Consider the following 18,304-nt stretch of genomic DNA (forward strand, 5'->3'; position numbering starts at 1 on the left):
TCCCCAAGCTCAGACACTTGAGTCTCCTTGAATATTTACTTGGGGTGCCTTGGGCATCCCCAAGCTTGAGTCTTGCCTCTCTTCCTTCTTCTCACATTGAGACCTTCTCGATCATCGAACACTTCATCCACACAAAACTTCAACAGAAAACTCGGTAAGATCCGTTAGTATAATAAAGCAAATCACCACTATAAGTACTGTTGAAAACCAATTCATATTTTGTTTTTGCATTGTGTCTACTGTAGTATAACTTTTTCATGGCTTAATCCACTGATATAAATTGATAGTTTCATCAGAACAAGCAAACTATGCATCAAAAACAGAATCTGTCTAAAACAGAACAGTCTGTAGTAATCTGAACATTCACCATACTTCTGCTACCTGAAAAATTCTGCCAAAATTAGGAAAAATAAAAACAAATTACAGAAAGACAGTGCAAAAAGAATCCGAACCATTTGAGGTTCCAGATAAAAATGTAAAATCGCGCACTACAGCCAAAGTTTCTGTCCTGCGCCGTACAAACCATCAAGCAAATGTAAACATCCTAAAGGCAAACCTTGGCACATTATTTTGATAATGCAATGGAATTGTAAAAGGGGATAAATATTTTTGTTGAAAAGTTTCTGTAATCAAGATTCACAAAGTTTCAGTGAGCATGAACAAAGTTCAAGGAGCTCTCCCACTTCAACAATGCTTGTCTTTCTCACTCTCACTTTCCTTTTCGAAAAAGTTTTGGGTTCCCCTCTTTATTTTTGTTGTTTTTAAACTATATGAAAGCACTCAACAGAAATAAATGACTCTCTAAAACTTCCGGGTTGTATCCCTGGCAGCGCTTTCTTTAAAGCCATTAAGCTAGGCATATAGTGCTCAAGTAGTGAATCCACCCGGATCCGAAGGTATATCAAAGCCAATTTTAATTAACAATGATTTGTAATTTAGTAGTGAGCACAAAGCAACATATATCAAGCAATGACGAAGTCTAACTCTCTTCCTATGCATCGGCATGTCATAAAAGAACAATTCATGCACACAAAGTAAAGGCCAATGCATAGTATAAACAGTTTCTTGCAATTTTATCGTGTTGGAAACATAGAGAGGTGGAGATATAGTTTCTCTCTCATAATAATTGCAAGTAGGAGCAGCAAGCACATTCATATTATACTCATCAAAATCATCATGTGTAGTAGTAAAAGGCAACCCATCAATATAATCCTTCATAAGTGCAAACTTCTCCGATATAGTGTAGTCGGGAGAATTCAAAAAGATAATAGGACTATCATGTGTGGGTGCAATAGCAACAATTTCATGTTTAACATAAGGAACTATAGCAAGTTCATCTCCATAAGCATAATTCATATTGGCATCTTGGCCACAAGCATAGCAAGCATCATCAAAAAGGGATATTTCAAAAGAATCGACGGGATCATAGCATTCATCCTTCGGTAAGCACGAAGGGAAATTAAACAATGTATGAGTTGAAGAGTTACTCTCATTAGAAGGTGGGCACGGGTGATCAATCTGCTCTTCCTCCTTTTGTTCTTTGCTCTCCTCATCATCTTTTTCATCCAATGAGCTCACAGTTTCATCAATTTCTTCTTCCATAGACTCCTGCAAAATATTAGTCTCTTCTTGGACAGCGGAGTATTCCTCAATATATTGATTAACATAGGTATTAGAAGCATAATTATCATAGCAATATTTATGTATAGCAAAATTTTCAGATTTGTAAAGAGTAGCATCATACTTTTCAATCAAAGAAGCAATTTCAAAAGCACCCTTAAAAGCAACAAACTCTTCAATTTGTTGAACATCATAGTAATTATAAACACCCTTAGCATATGAAGATAAGATTCCATTATCAATAAACTCACATTGGTAGGGAAGGTGTTTCTTAGGGTTTTCAGAACAACAAGTAAAATCATATATTTCACATAAATTCCAAGCATAGCATTGCAAACGTTGAATTTGACCCCATAATAGTTTCCCTTTTTCAGATATACGGTGTCACACATAACAAGCATGCTCATCTAAAGATTTGCCCTCAACTAAGCTAGTTGGGGTTTCGGCACGAGCACAAAGGGATCGAAGATGATGCAAGTAATAAGCTTCAGCAGTGTGATAGATTTTGAGTGGTTCTTCAACCATTGGTTTCGGTAGGTACAACTAATTTTTTTGGTATTTTGCGTTCCATATCCATAACTAAAGATAGAGAACAACTAAGAACAGCAAATAAAAATTACTTAGTGATAGAGCAAACAAGCACACACGAGAATATTAACCCCACGCTATTGCTCCCCAGCAACGGCGCCAGAAAAAGGTCTTGATAACCCACAAGTATAGGGGATCGCAACAATTTTCGATAAGTAAGAGTGTCGAACCCAATGAGGAGCTAAAGGTAGAACAAATATTCCCTCAAGTTCTATCGACCACCGATACAACTCTACACACGCTTGACATTCGCTTTACCTAGAACAAGTATGAAACTAGAAGTACTTTGTAGGTGTTGTTGGATAGGTTTGCAAGATAATAAAGAGTACATAAATAAAAAGTAGGGGCTGTTTAGATAAAGAAACAATAAATTAAATATAGTGAGTGTGGAAAAGTGGTGATAGGAGTTGCGAAATTGCCCCTAAGCAATTGACTACTTTACTAGACTGATAGCAAGTATTATGTGGGAGAGGCCACTGCTAGCATGTCATCCCTGACTTGGAATTCTATGCACTTATGATTGGAACTATTAGCAAGCATCCGCAACTACTAATGTTCATTAAGGTAAAACCCAACCATATCATTAAGGTATATTGGTCCCCCTTCAATCCCGCATGCATCAATTTCTATGCTAGGTTGAAGCTTCTGTCACTCTTGCCCTCCAATACATAGTCCTATCAACATATAACTAACCCTGGGGTGTGATCCACGTGCGCAATCATATGATGGGCACCAAAGGACAGCAACATAACCACAAGCAAATTAAATCAATCATAGCGATTCATCAACCACCGATAGGACAACGAAAATCTACTCAGACATCATAGGATGGCAACACATCATTGGATAATAATATGAAGCATAAAGCACCATGTTCAAGTAGAGGGTACAGCGGGTCGCGGGAGAGTGGACCACTGTAGATAGAGGGGGGAAGGTTATGGAGATGTTGGTGAAGATGGCGGAGGTGTTGGAGTAGATCGCGGTGATGATGATGATGGCCACGGCAGCGTTCCAGCGCCACCGGAAGAGAAGGGGAGAGGGGGCCCCTTCGTCTTCTTCTTCCTTGACCTCCTCCCTATATGGGAGAAGGTTTTCCCCTCTGGTCCTTGGCCTCCATGGCATGGGAGGGGCGAGAGCCCCTCCGAGATTGGATCTGTCTCTCAGTCTCTCTCTGTTTCTGCGTTCTGTTCTGGCTCTGTTTCACCGTTTCGTATATATATGGAGATCCGTAACTCCGATTGGCCTGAAACCTTCACCGTGATTTTTTTCCCGAATATTAGCTTTCTTGCGGCAAAAGAAGAGCGTCAACCGCCTTACGGTGGGCTCACGAGGGTAGGGGGCGCGCCCTAAGGGGGGCGCGCCCTAAGGGGGGCGCCCCCCTGCCTCGTGACCACCTCGGGCACTAGTTCGCGTTGATTTTCCTTCCGAATTTTCCATATTGTCCAAAAATAACCTCCATTCGTTTTTATCCCGTTTGGACTCCGTTTGATATGGATATTCTGCGAAACCAAAAACATGCAACAGACAGGAACTGGCACTGGGCACTGGATCAATATGTTAGTCCCAAAAATAATATAAAAAGTTGCCAAAAAGTATATGAAAGTTGAATAATATTGGCATGGAACAATCAAAAATTATAGATATGACGGAGACGTATCAATATGTTGCGAGGCCCCACGGTAACACCGCGACCCTCGACTTGCACCTGTTGTAGGTCCAGTTGCAGGGGCGAATCCGGTGGTGGCATGGTGAGCTTCGTCGTGGTGATTCGACCTCACCGACGAGAGAGGCTGACACGGGAGCAGGGAACGCGAAGGCATTGCAGGAGGTGCATGATAGACATGTGGGGGAGGGAGGTGGAGGGATAAAGATTGAGATGGCCATCTAACCTAAGAGCATCTACAACTGGATTTGGCAAATCCGACCCCTCAAACGCCTGCGGACGCGCCCGGGCGCGTCCGCGGACAGTGACCGGTCACCCCTCAAAAAACGCATTCCACATCCGGATACCTCAAAATAGAAACCTCAAATCCATATTATTACATGCAACATGAAACCTAATCTACGCAAAGCTCGTCCGGTTCCGCTCCCCGCTCGCCCGGATCCACCCTGCCCATGTCCAGCGGCCGGCTATGCTCCTCAGAGTGTTGGGCCGGTCGCCGGGAAGGTAGAGTAGGGCATGGGACACGAGTTGGCTCACAGGACTCAAGGCCCCGCCGTCTCCCATGTCCTACTCTTCCTCGTTGGAGACCAAAACCTGAACGGTGCCGGTGGACGTCAGATCGATGACGGATCCATCCGGGGACGAGCCACCAATGTCCACATGATGCGGTTGCGGCGCCCAGACTAATGTGCCATATGGGGTGCCGGAGAATGCGACTCTACCTCGCCGACATCCGCCGCTATGAGGGTTGCCGCCGCCTCCCGCGCCTGGTGCCTTGCATGGCGGGTACGCCGTACCATGGCCTCGTCGAACGAGGCCCATGGTGCGCCCCGATGCTCGGCATGCCATCGGACGGGTTGCGCATCCGCCGGCACATTCGGACGCCAAATGGCCCGCACGGCCTCCGGCGAGGCAGCTATGGCCGGCCTAGCGCTGGATCCATGCCCCATTTGGGCGGACGCAATGGATTCCCGACGGATGGAGTCCGAGCGCAGTCGTCCACGGGCCTCCTCCCGGGCGTGGAGGAGCGCAAGACGGACGGCCATCTCCTCCTCGGGGCCGCGTGTGATGAGTTTGGGGTTGATGGATCTGGATGTGAAGGACTCGGATCCGCTGCCCGCCATGCCGGAGAGGACCAGAAGGAGCCGGAGATGAGCTTGGGTGGCATTGGGGAGTGGAGGGAAGGGGAGTGAAGTGGCTAGGGTTTGGTCCGACGAGCGGATGGGGACGATTTTATGTGGGGTCGGGTGGGCCAGCGTGCGCCGGGTCCGACGTGGTGTGCGTGCCCCGGCGCCCCCATATTTGGGCTGGATATGGGGGTGCAGGTCAGCTCGGGCGTTTGAGGGCCATTTGAGGGGCCCGTCTGGGTCAAAAAAGCATGACCACACAGTCCCTACATGTGTCCATCATCACACATCCGTCGCCGAGGCACTGCCGCTCCACTCCGCCGAGACTCCATGTCGTCGATGCGTCATATGATGCCGCTCGAGCATAGATGTCGTCCACTGGTCCCTCAAGCCTATGCATACCTCCAAGAATGATGCCTCCAAGAGGGATTCGACACAAGAGCGCCGCCGTAATCCAGCCGACCGATCTAGGGTTTCCCCTAGAGGTGGCTGGTAGGGGTCTAGAGCTTCTCCATCAAGATGCCTTCAAGAAGGGAACAACAAACAAAACGTTGTCATCACCGGCCTTGGCACCGAGCCAAGAGTAGGGTTTTCACCCAAATCTTCTCGAGGAACCTCCATCTGGCCTCGTGTGCACAGGATTGCCACCGATCACCACCGCCGCGCATGGAGCACGCCGCACCGGCCAGATCAGACCTGACAGGAGACCAGCCCATGCGTACAGCCGCTCCATCCACCCGGCCCTCCATGCCACCATCGTCGATCCGAGATCCGACCGGCCATATAGTGCCCGCCACCGTCGTGCCACAGGACCCGACCAGCCGCTCCTCCACACACCAGGGCCCCCTCCCTACCCCAAGCCATGGAAGAGAAGGAGAGACCCCCGCACTGCCATCAGCCCTCGGGCTTAGCCTTGCAGCGTCACGCGGCGGCGATGGGAGGAGAGGAGGGAGTAGATCAGGGTCTGGCGGCGGTTATACTAACTTTCGTACAAAGTTGTAGTAAGATTGAGACACTTATTTTAAGACAAACGAAGTATTATCAAAAAAGATTAGGTATGGCATCAGCCAAACATAGCCAGATTGCTGGCTTCACCAACATGTGTAAGAAACGTAATGGTGGAAACAAAAATATTCCTTGTGCATCTCCAATCCTTCGCTGCTGGCACGTACCATACCCGATGGGAAATAAGGACTAGATAACTACAAGTTGCTTAGGAACTTAAACTCGTTAGTCGATTTGCCAGGATCGATTTGAAAACGAACAGTTCATCTCACGTTTTGGTCCTTCAACTGTTCTTTTGAAAAACAAATCATGATCTCCTTCCTCCCACGGCTTGCTACCACTGACGGGCCGCTTGCTGCCGCCGCCCATGACCAGCGGCGCTTCCACACCAGCCTCGCCACTTCTCCCTTCCCCCAACCACAGGGCACCGTTGTGCCGCCACCCCGGCCTTCCCTCTAACCCCGACGATGATCGGTTTTTTTCCGACGTACTTGCACCACCCCACATCCCTAAGATATATAATACGGTAGCCTGCCACCATATGATAGATACCGTTTTTTTCTGGTGAGGTCTGTTATTTCCTCCAGCGAGATCCTTCCTTCCCTCGGGCTATTCCTTTCATGGTATGAAAATTGACTAACCCAAATCCCAGATACAGACGACTTTGTTGTCGTACTGTGGGAAATAAATGGTACGACAGAGATCGAGAAGACATCCACACGAAGTTGGCACGTGCTTGATCAATGAGAGCAACTCCAACGCGGCGACCTATTTCGTCTGCCGTCGTCCGTTCGGGTCATCGCGGATAAAAGTGCTGGCCAACAAGACGACCCATTCCCAAAACGAGTTCGCGCATACCCATTTCCGGCCCAAATTTGGGCCTGAAATGCGTCGGCGCAGACGCGAAGCGGACACGCCGTGCATCCTCTCGATGTTCGCCGCATCCCCACATGGCAGCCGGTCAACTACCTCCCACGTCTTTATTAATGACGACGGTAGATCGCGGGCCCACACGTCAGCGACGACGGGCGGCCTTTTTTAATCTGATCGTGCGGGAGGAGGGCGACCTCATCCTCTTCCAAGCTCCTGTCCCCATCTAGCCACCCTTCTGCTCCCCCCACCTCCGTCGGCTTCTGCCCGCCCGACGAGGCAGCGGATAAGCGTCCCAGTGCACTAGGCGAGGTGGCACTGGAAGCACCGCATCACCTTCCCGTACCTCGACGTCACCCTGCCACAAGACTGGCATTTGGATTGGGAGCGGATCCCAGTGCCGACGGTACCGTGGGCGGCGCATGCGCATGCGGAGGAGGTGCGGCGCCGGCAGCAGCAACAGCTGACGCCGGAGCAGCCCCTCAACCCTATCTACGCAGCAGACTCTCCCGATTAGGAGGTCTGGTTCGCCCTCGAGCACGAGGAGCAACGTCGGGTCGACGTCCAGCACGTGCGGGATGGCACCCCACCGCCCCTCGTCGTGCACGACAAGGACCGGGAGGAGGAGGCCGCCTACCAGGTGGCGGTGGAGACTGCCCTCCATGAAAGCGAGGAGTAAGAGCGGCGCAAGGTGGGAGAGGAGGAGGCGGCGTACCCGGTGCGCCAGTCAGACGCCATCCCGCTCTCCGCTTCCGGCGATTGCGTCGTGCCCCTGTCCCCCATCCATCCCAAGCCGGAGCTGACCCTCGTCAAGACCGAGCGATACACATGGGACGGGGTGGTGCGCGAGTGGGTTGATGCGCCACCCGTCTGGTACGGGGCGACGCCGACGCGGGAGAAGGCCTAGCCGGCAGTGGTCGCGCCGGTGTTGGAGGATGTTGCCACAGCCTAGGAGACGGCGTTCCGCTGGGCTTGCCCGACGCCGACGCTCATTGACCTCACCGGTCCCGACGAGGACGACGAGGACACCTAGGACATCACGCCTCCTCCTTGTTTTTAGTTTTATTAAATGTTTTTATTTAATGTAATTTGGATTCATGGACTCTTGCCGGCCTTTGTCGCCGGTGTTTATGTTTAAACAACATTTTCTAATTTTAATATATTTGCATTATTTTTTCTTCGTGTAACCTCAAAAATGGGTCGGGCCAACATTGGACGCAAGCGTGAACCCAAACGCGAAAGCGGACATAGATGTCTGTTGGGCGATCCGGACAAACAAAAAGCGGATAAAATCGCCGTCCGTTTGGGTCGGCTGGTTGGAGTTGTCCTGAATAAGCTGGTTAATGGCGAGTGAGGCCGACGGGATCGGGGTCTCAGGTCATCTGTACGGACGAAGGACCCATTTCAGCCGCGTATGCATGGACGTGATTAATACAACAGTCTGATTCGCATAATCTTAACTTATTCGTTGAGCGGGACTAGGCCGCCCAACCCAATTCCGTGCTTCCTCGGTGGGCTTCTTTGAGGTAATAGCACCCCAGGTACCCTAACTTGCACCCAAAGTTGCAAAACTAGACCAAACCATACCTCAACTTGCATCCAATGTGATGTTTTAGTCCCAGACCAATGAGAACTCGCCAATTGGCTGCCAAGTGGCTTGGCCAGTCAGCGCACGCATATTTGCACAAAACCCCCTACCGTTTCTTTGAATGAACCGGCACTCACCCCCCCCCACCTGAATTAAATCTGTCGGATACGAGTTCACGTCCGACCCCAGCAGCGCGACTCGTTCCCCATCTGCCCCCTGCCCCCTCAACTCTAGCAGCTTCTCCGTGCCACCAGCAAGCTCGCCGCCACCGTCCAGCTCACCGCCGCCCTTTAGCTCGCCCCGATGGTATCTTGGAGTGAAGGATCGAGCTCGTCGCCCGACGGCTACTCTGTGACTAGTGAGGTTAGTTGTTGACGGTGGCTCTGCCAGTTAGGGATTGAGCAAAAAATGGAAGAAGGTAGAAGTTAGGGATGCAGTAGTTAGGTATTCGATGCCTTCCTCTTTGCTGAACATTTTGTGCATGTTGTAGGCTCCTGCTCCTGCCACCATTTTCTGCTCTGAGTGGAGAGGCCTTGCTACAGATCTTGCAGCTAGATGTGAACATGAAGATGTCTGTGAGAAGTTTGTGTCTTTTGGATCAGTTGACAGTGAGAGAAGGTATCTTGCTTGTGCACAAAAGGTTAGTAGATCTCTAGTTAATTTTTCAAACTTGGAATGTGTCATCTTACCGTGATCTGTATAAGAGTGTGGAGGAGTGCATCTTCAGTTAACAGCTTGTTGTTTTCTGAACTTAACTGAATTTAAATAAACTTAACTAAATTGAAATGAAATGAAGTTAAGTGAACCTAAATAAATTTAAATGAGTTAAGTGAACCTAACTTCATTTAAATGAATTTAACTGAATCAATAGTGCTCCAAGATTGTCATTTATCTAAAGTTGTTTTCTTTGTTATTTGGTAGGGATCACCTAAATGCAACTTTGTGGAGTGGATTGACCCTGAATGGCCTACCACTCTGAAGATGAGTTTAGCCAGGGTTTGAGGCATGTATGATGATGAGAACAAGTTAAGGATCAGTGAGAATTTACATCTTGCTGAAGAAAATCTTAGGGTTGTGAGAGAGAAAGAAAAGATGGAAAAAGATCTGAGGTTTTTTAAACTAGATTTTGCTAAGATGGTGGCTGACAAGGAGCAGGCAATTACTGAGTTGGGCAATGCAAGACTTGTTGTTTCTGACCTAAAGCAAGAGCTTGAGAAGAAGAAGTTGTCTGATAAATGTAGCACTAGCATTCATCAGGTTGTGAGGGCTAAGGCAGAGAAAGATAGGGATGAGATGAAGCAACAGATGGACAACATGAAGGAACAGATGGACAACATGAAGGAAGAGTTGGACAAAGTTGTGTCACAGAGGGATGACCTGAAGAAGGAGAAGAAGAAACTGGAGTACATGATTGGTGATTTATTCAGGCACAAGGAGGAAACCAAGAGCAAGATAAGGAGGGTGAAGGATATCTTAGATGAATTTGAGTAATTCCTTGTTGGTGTAATGCTGCCTTAAGTTGGAGCTATTAATTAGTTGTACTTCTTTAGTGAACTTTGTTGATTTGTATGCCAGTATCATCTAAGGCACTGAATTTGTATGACTAATTTTAGTTAACTGAATTTGTATGACTGCCCAAGTTATGTTGTTGCAAGGTGTTATTAGATAACTGAAATTTTGACAGTGTTACTGAAGATTCAGTTTCACTGAATTACCAGTTCACTGAATTGAGTTAACTGAATTTGTCTCTCTTTGTTTGCATGTCCAGTTAACTGAATTTGTAGTTAAATGGATTATGAGTTTAACTGAAGACTACTTAACTGTATCAGTTAACTATACAGTTAACTAACTGTATTTGTTTCAGTTAACATGAAGACTAGTTATCTGAGTTAAAATGTTCAGAACTGGAACTAAACAGAGAATAAGTAGTATAGATTTAGTAAAATGCAGTAAGAGTTAACTGAAGAAAAAACACTGACTCATACATAGATAAAGCACTGACATGCAGTGCACTCATACATAGGTAAATAAAACACTCACTCATACATAGATAAATAAAAGAGTCACTCATACATAGATAGACTTGCATTGACATGCATTCATACATAGATAGAAGATCTGGGGTATTTCATAGCTTAATCTTCTGGGTAAAGAATCCTGGCCCACCTCATCCTAGTGACCTGAAAGGGATGGAGATTAGCCCTCCTCCTTGCCCAGTAGATGATCTCATCATCAGTAGGGTTTGATCCAGGTGGGAATGCCTCTAGGAACTGCTGAACGTCCTTGCGGTTGCGTGTTGCAAGGATTCTCTCAGCCAGTTGCCTTCTCTGCATCCTTCTTGCCTCTCTACGCCTAGCTACACTGGGTACCTCTTCTGCATCTACTACCTCTCCAGGATCCATGTCCTCCTAGGGTTCTCTCTGGCGTCTGGGGGGGAGGAGAAGAGAGGAATTGGCCTTTGACTGCTGGTTGTGCCATTTGGGTTTGGGTGTGCTTTATATAGCAGTAAGAGGGGTGGGTCGTAGGTAAATCTTGGTGGTGGGTGGCTGGAAGGTCATTACTGTGGGCTAATATTAGGCTGTAAATTAAAAACAAGCCAATTTTTATAGGCTAATATTAGGCACAAAAGTCAAAATCCCATACCATTGTCCTAGGCTAATATTAGTCAAAAACCCAACCCGACCCATTATTGTAGGCCAGCTAATTTGTATTTTGTAAGTTTAACTGAATTTGTATTTGTATTCACTAAGTTTAACTGTAGTTGCTTAACTGAATTTGTATTTGTATTCAGTAAGTTTAACTGAATTTGTATTCAAGTTAATGGCCAGCTAATTTGTATTCATTAAGTTTAACTGAATTTGTATTTGTATTCAGTAAGTATCACTGAATTTGAATTTGTTTCGGTAAACTCACTTTAACTAAACAGCAGCATTTTGTAGCAGCATATACAACTAACAACAGCAGCAACAACATATAAAAGCAACATATACCAAAAGCAGCATATTCAACTGACAACAGGAACAACAACATATGAAAGCAACATACATATAACTTAGGTACTTGCAGCATAAGTTCAACCCACATGCAGTTGCGGCAGTAGTTCAACACAGAACAAAAGTAGCTCAAACTAAGATCTCCTTCACCCTCCACATGCAGCAAAAGTTGCCCATTCGAAACTACAGATAACTTATGTGCTCAGAACTAAGTGATGCACACCTAAATACTAACTGATATGCTAACTTATATGCTACTGAGCATACCTAACTACATTCAGCAGTCTTCAGTTCTTCAGCTGCTTCAGACGCTGGGAGCGGCGCACCTCCCCTGAAACTGGAATCTTCGTCGGCTTCTTCCTCTTCTTCGATCCTTCCCGTGCTTGCCCGTCCACCACCTCCGCTAGCACCTCCTCCACCACCTCTTGCTTCACAATGTCAGGGACCTCTGGCAGCAGGTCCACGTCAATGGGGAGCTCCCTGTCGCCCTCGTTGCCGGCGACGACGGGAGACAGCATCACGACGTTGTCCGGCTCGTCGTCAGATAGCACGACCACCTCTATGTCCTCCTCACCTAAAGACTCGCCATCCGGCATGTAGCCAGAGTCAGAGTCGAAGTCGTCGGAGTAGGATTCGTCGTCGGAGGAGGATTGGATGTCGGAGACGTCGTCGTGGACGAGCAGGTCGGGGTTGAAGCGGTTCCAGTAGGCTGTGTTGACCGGCGCGGGGAGGGCGAGGACGACGTCTTCGACGCACTGCATCCTAGAGGCAACGCGGAATGGATCCGGGTGCGACGACGGGGTGGTGGCGAAGCGGTACATCCACCACCGCGCATGCTGCCTCGGATCGTCCGACCGCGTCTCGGTCATTGCGAAGCGCAAGACCAGGACCGGAGCGACGCCAGGTGCGGGCATGGCGCGACGCTTCTCGTCGTCAGTCATGACCTTTACGAGGCCGCGCGCGTGGTGGAGGAGCATCTCGCCGGACGGGAACCATCTTGCTATCTCCTTCAGGTCCGCGCGGAGCGCATCGTCGTCGCTGGCCAGATCCTCGATGGCCCTCTGCCATGCGGGGGTGTTGTCCATGGCGGCGGCGGTGGCGTGGAGCTCGGCGGCGGGGGTTTTCTTGGTGGAGCGGGGTAGCGGGGAGTCCGAGGAGCGAGGTGCGACGTGGGTGGACTGGGAACGAGGTGGAGTTGAGTGGAGTTGAGCTAGTGGAGTGAGGTGGTTGGCTTTAAAGGCCTAGGAAACCGAATCGGCGGAGCGACCGAGCTAGTGGAACGGTGGGTCTGCTTAACTATAGTGCGTTGCATTACCTAAACAAATCACTACTACTATCACACTGGCAATGCAGTTAGGTTTGCTATCCACAGGCCCTAGGTTCGATGCCCAGGATAAACATTTTTTTATAAAAATTCTTTTTAATTAACAACAACAGTATTCACTCCAAAATAGATAAGTATTAAGTTAACATAAGCAGTATTCACTCCAAAACATTTTATAAAGTTTATTTTCAGTAAAAAGCAGCAAAATTCACTTCTGTTAACACAACAAAATTCAGCTAAATTCAGAACTCGTGGGTCTGCTTATCTACAGTGTGTGGCACCATCTAAACAAATCACTATTACTATCACACTAGCAATGCAGTTAGGTTAGCTATCCACAGGTCCTGGGTTTGATGCCCAGGGCAAACAATTTTTTTCAAAAATTCTTTTTAATTAACAGCAGCAATATTCACTCCAAAACAAATAAGTATTCACTCCAAAACAATTTTTCAAGTTTTTTTTCAGTGAACAAGCTCTACTCCAAAACAATTTTTCAAGTTTTTTTTCAGTGAACAAGCAAAATTCAATGAACAGCAACATTCAGATATGTTGCAACATTCACATATCTTCCAACATTCAGTTAACTCCTAATTATAATATTTAATTACAAAAAGGGCAATGTATGCCATGGTTTGCCATCCAAATAAGTAGGCAATATATGCCACATTTTGCCACCAAAAATGAGGCAACTTATGCCACAGTTTGACATAACAAAAAAAGGCCAGTTTATGAGTTACATAAGTATAGGCCTTGTCAAAAAAATGGTGGCTGACAAATGCCACTAGATCAGGCAGCAGGAAAATCATCAGGAGGAGCATTTAGGTCAGGAATATGACTGGTAATGTCATCTCCAAACATCAGCCATTATGCCCTCTCACCTGCTTGGCCTCCTCTTCCTCTCCCAGCTTCTGGATTTGCTCCTCTCCCTCTCCCAGCACCTGCATTTGCTCCTCTCCCTCTCCCAGCACCTGCATTTGCTCCTCTCCCTCTCCCAGCACCTGCATTTGCTCCTCTCCCTCTCCCAGCACCTGCACTTGCTCCCTCTCCTGACTCTGGATCTGCCCTTGCACCTCTTCCTGGAGCTGAGACTGCACTTGCTCCCCTTCCTCTTCTTGCATTTGGATGTACCTCTCCTCTGCCTCTCCTTTTCTTTCCTCTTGCAATGTCAGCTACAGTTCTTGCCCTTGTCTGCCTAGCAATATTCATTTCTGTAGTCACCCTGGGTTGTGGTATTTCAGCCCTAGCAGCAGCAACAAATGAAGAGAGCTCAGGCAGTGGGCCATGGACCCTTTGAGGAGGTCTTCTTGCTCTTTCCCTGCTAGCCATGTTAAAAACCATACTAGTTGGTGACTCAGTAGGATCCAACCTAGGATCTGGCCTGTTTGGAAAGATGTTCTGCAAAGAAAGATGTTCAGATAAGCTCATTTTAGGGAGTTCATGCATTAGAGCCAACTGTGCAAAATGAGATGCAACAGAAGCATACCTGAAGAAATGTTGGATCATCATAGTTATCATCAACAAGCTCTGCTCCTTCTGCAATTAGTTCTTCCTGACACCTATAGTGCCCTTTCCTGTTGTGGTCAGCTCTGCCACAAATTGAGCAGTGCATTGTCACACCTTTTTTGTTCAGATATCTAACACCATTCCTGCTTCTCTTCTCTTCTGGTGTTTTCTTCCTGTTTTTCTTTGGCCTTCCCAACTGTTTAGTGAAAACTGGTGGATATACTTTGTCTCCATTCTGTTTCTCCAAATGTTTTGGATCTCTAAGTGGAACCAGAGTGTATCCATATGCTTTCAGATAATTCTCCACACTGTAGCAGTCATGAACCATTGTCTCTGGGTCAATTATCTCCTCCCTGCAGCATGCTATACTATGGTCACATGGTACTCCAGAGAGCTGCCATCTCCTGCAATCACAAGTGTGCAAGCACAAGTCAACTGTATAACTAGAGTTACCAGACTGAACTCTGAACAATTGTTGGCCAGCTTCAGAGACATGGCAATTAGCAGCAAACTCAGTGTTCTTGTCTAGTTTCTTCTTGATCTTTGGGCATATTCTCTGCCCTGCCCACTTCTCTATGGCCTCTCTCTGTTTACTCACTAGCCTTTGCATGATCTTGTAAAAGATGTATTCTAAAATGGACAACACTGGCATCTCTCTACCCTCCAGAATGTAGCTGTTAAATACTTCATAGTTATTGTTCAGCATCACACTTGGGAAAGACACTAAAAATGATTTACACCATGTCTTTGGATCAAGTCTTTCAGTCCAGTGGAAAGCAGCTGCACTGTGTCCATCCATTTTCTCACAGTTTTGGCTCCACTTAACCCTATTTGATGCTCTTGCAATGGCCCACAGATCTTGCTTCAGTTGCTCTCCTTTGTGCTTCTTATTGAAATTTTGATAAATATGCCTAACACAAAACTTATGCTCAGCATCTGGCCAGATTTTTTGCACAGCATTGATCAAACCTTTCTGCTTGTCACTCATAATAGTGAAAGGAGCAGTATTTGTGATGTTAAGGTCATCTCTCAATGTAGTGAGAAACCACTCCCAAGAACTAGTGCACTCTACTTCTACCCAACCCATTGCAATGGGGAAAATGCAGTCATTAGGATCAATACCCACTGCACTAAGCAACACTCCTTTAAACCTATTTTTCATGTGACAGCCATCAATGAAAATAATAGGCCTGCATCCCTTGAGCCAACCCCTTTTGCATGCATCATAAGACCAATATAGAGTTTTCAGACATTTCCTGCCCTGTGGGAAGTCTTTGTCTCTAACAACCTCAGTTGACAGAAGAAATGTAGATCCAGGGTTGGTATTCCTCAATTCATGACCATAGTCCCTAAGCCTACTGAACTGCTCTACTTCATCACCATGGATCTCCTTAAGTGTTGTAGTTCTTGCCCTAGCTAGCTTCCATCTGTTAGGGGTGACATGAAATACATTGGTGATTTTTCTTGAAAATGTACCTAGTGACATCTTCTGGTCATCTCTGAACTCATTTATGAAATACTTGCACAGGAATTTTGCTGTCAGTGACCTTATTTTCCATTTCTTCTGACACACATGTTCTCCATCGTAAGTCTTGATGACAAAAACCCCTGTCCTGTTGTCATTGCCAACATACAGATACCATGGGCAACCATCTTCACAAACTGCTTCAAGTCTCCTCTTATCATTATTTATCTTCTTGATCTGCACTCTGTTTCTAACTGAATATGCAGTCAGTGCATGTCTTAGCTCAACCACATCGGCAAATACCATCCCTACTTTAAACACAGGGGAAATCATGTCCACCTTTGCATTGAAAGCTTTAAACTTGCACCTAAGTTCATCTGCTTGCTCAGTTGATAGGTTGAGATCTTCATCCTCAAGCAAGTATTCAGGCTCCACATCATCCTCATCCTGATTAGCTTCTTCATCAACATCAAAGTCAATGTTGTCATCATAAAGATCATCATCACCATCATCTATGTCATAGTCACTGTCACTGAAATCAGAATCCGAAACAACTACATCTTCAATAACTGTTTCTCCATCTTCAGTTAGCATGTTGTGCTCAGCACCCTCAATAAGCAAACTCTGTGGGTCTATTCCAATTGGTGCAATCTCTAACAAGGGATCTTCAGTTAGCAAGTTCTGCTCAGCACCATCAATAAGCAAAATCTCTGGGCATGTTCCATTTGCTGCAATCTCTGACAAAGGATCTTCTACAAAGACTGAAACTAGGCTATGGGAAGGGGATGCATTTGCTGTTGTAGAACTTGTTGTTGATGTTATGAAATATAGGGGCAATGTGCACACCAAGTCAGACCTGAAGTTGCTGATGAAATCTGTATGGTCAACCATGACTACAAGCATCTTATGCTCAGCACTAGCTTTTATCATATGCTGCACATCCTCATCACTGCTAATTCTGATCAAACCATCTGAGATTGGTTTATTTGGTTTGCTCAAGTAAATGATGTGCTCACTCAAAGGATATCCCAACCAAACCAAGTGTTGTTTAAGGAATGAATAAGAGAAAGTGCCAGAGTCAACAAAGTCTAGCACCTCAACAGAAGGATTCCAGTACTCTAGGTTTCTGATTGGGCCACAGAAAATTCCACCATGCTCAAGTTCCAGTGTAAAAAATGGACTGTCCACATTTTCTCCATTTGCTGCATCACACACTGTATTCAAAACAAAGATGCATCAGTTCAAAAACAAATATTCAGTTAACTGAATAAACAAAGATTTAGCATACTTGAACAATAGCTTAAGGTTCAGTTAACTGAACCTTTCAGTTACCTACAGTAAGCTGAAAAAAATTCTAATAAGTACAGTACTTGACAAAATTCTGATAACTACAGTAACTGCAAATATTCAGTTAACTACAGTAACTGAACATATTCAGTTAAATACATTAACTGAACATATTCACTGAACTACAGATAACTGAACATGTTCAACAGCAAAAACTAGTTAAATTTCACAACACGAACAGATGCTTGAGTAGAGTACAGGCTAAAGCAGAACAAAAAGGCAACTACAAAGGCATTAACATCTAATTTGTCCCCCATAAACCCTAGCTATTGTGTCGAACCCAAACCTAATTTCATCGGTCGAAAACCTAGCGCCACTTCGCCATAGATGACCCTACTCAAAAAACACAACTAGACGACCCCGATTCGAGCACAAATGGACGCGATTCGAGCTGCAAACGGCGAGGCGACGAGCTCAGAGGAGCAAAGCAGAGGAGAGGAGAGGGAGGAAAAGAAAGCTGAGGCGGGGCGCCAAGCTCACAGTAATCAGGAGGGAATGCACCCAACGGCCGGACGAGATGAGCAGATGCCGGCATCTCCACGCCGCCGGCGAACGGTGGCGACGACGCCTCGGTCGCTGACGTCACCATCGCCTCGCCAGCCCGTGAGCTCTGTCGCCCCGACAGCGACCAACCTCTCCCTCTCGAACGGACGTGAACTCGTATCCGACAGATTTAATTCAGGTGGGGGGGGTGAGTGCGGGTTCATTCAGAGAAACGGCAAGGGGTTTTGTGCAAATATGCGCGCGCTGACCGGCCAAGCCACTTGGCAGCCAATTGGCGAGTTCTCATTGGCCTGGGACTAAAACATCACATTGGATGCAAGTTAGGGTATGGCTTGGTCTAGTTTTACAACTTTAGGACTAAATCATCACATTGGGTGCAAGTTAGAGTACCTGGGGTGCTATTACCTCGGTTTCTTTCTACCCCTGCTCCAACTGCCCGCCCTCGTATCTCCCTTTCCACGCCGTGCAATGCATGTCATGTGTAGCCTAGTGCAGACATTTCGCTTTCTTCAACTCTGGTGTCGAGCGGGCAATGTACTACGAATGCCGGCAGTGAACAACTTGCTTTTGCATGACAGCGCAAATCAGGCCGTTAGCAGGCACGGGCAATGAGTCATACGCGGAACAAAACCCTTCTGTCCTTCGTCGATTAGCGCCCTTGTTCATAGCTGATGGAGCACCCACCCAACTGGAGCTGGAGCTGGAGG

At 46.7% G+C, this 18,304-nt stretch overlaps 1 protein-coding gene across 1 annotated transcript; it reads right to left on the reverse strand.

Annotated features, from left to right (window-relative positions):
• Window positions 1-11,741: 11,741 nt before the first annotated feature.
• On the reverse strand, window positions 11,742-17,682 carry LOC147992611 (uncharacterized). Its single transcript, XM_087539085.1, has 5 exons — window positions 17,574-17,682; window positions 14,262-16,960; window positions 13,873-14,173; window positions 13,657-13,806; window positions 11,742-12,664 (listed from the first exon to the last, which is right to left on the reverse strand). The coding sequence occupies exons 1-5, from the start codon at window positions 17,680-17,682 to the stop codon at window positions 11,742-11,744; spliced, it is 4,182 nt and encodes a 1,393-aa protein (XP_087395211.1).
• Window positions 17,683-18,304: the final 622 nt, after the last annotated feature.

This window comes from Triticum urartu, chromosome 1A, assembly GCF_056163025.1.
Source record: "Triticum urartu cultivar PI428250 chromosome 1A, HENAU_Tu73, whole genome shotgun sequence".
NCBI classification, from domain to species: domain Eukaryota; kingdom Viridiplantae; phylum Streptophyta; class Magnoliopsida; order Poales; family Poaceae; genus Triticum; species Triticum urartu.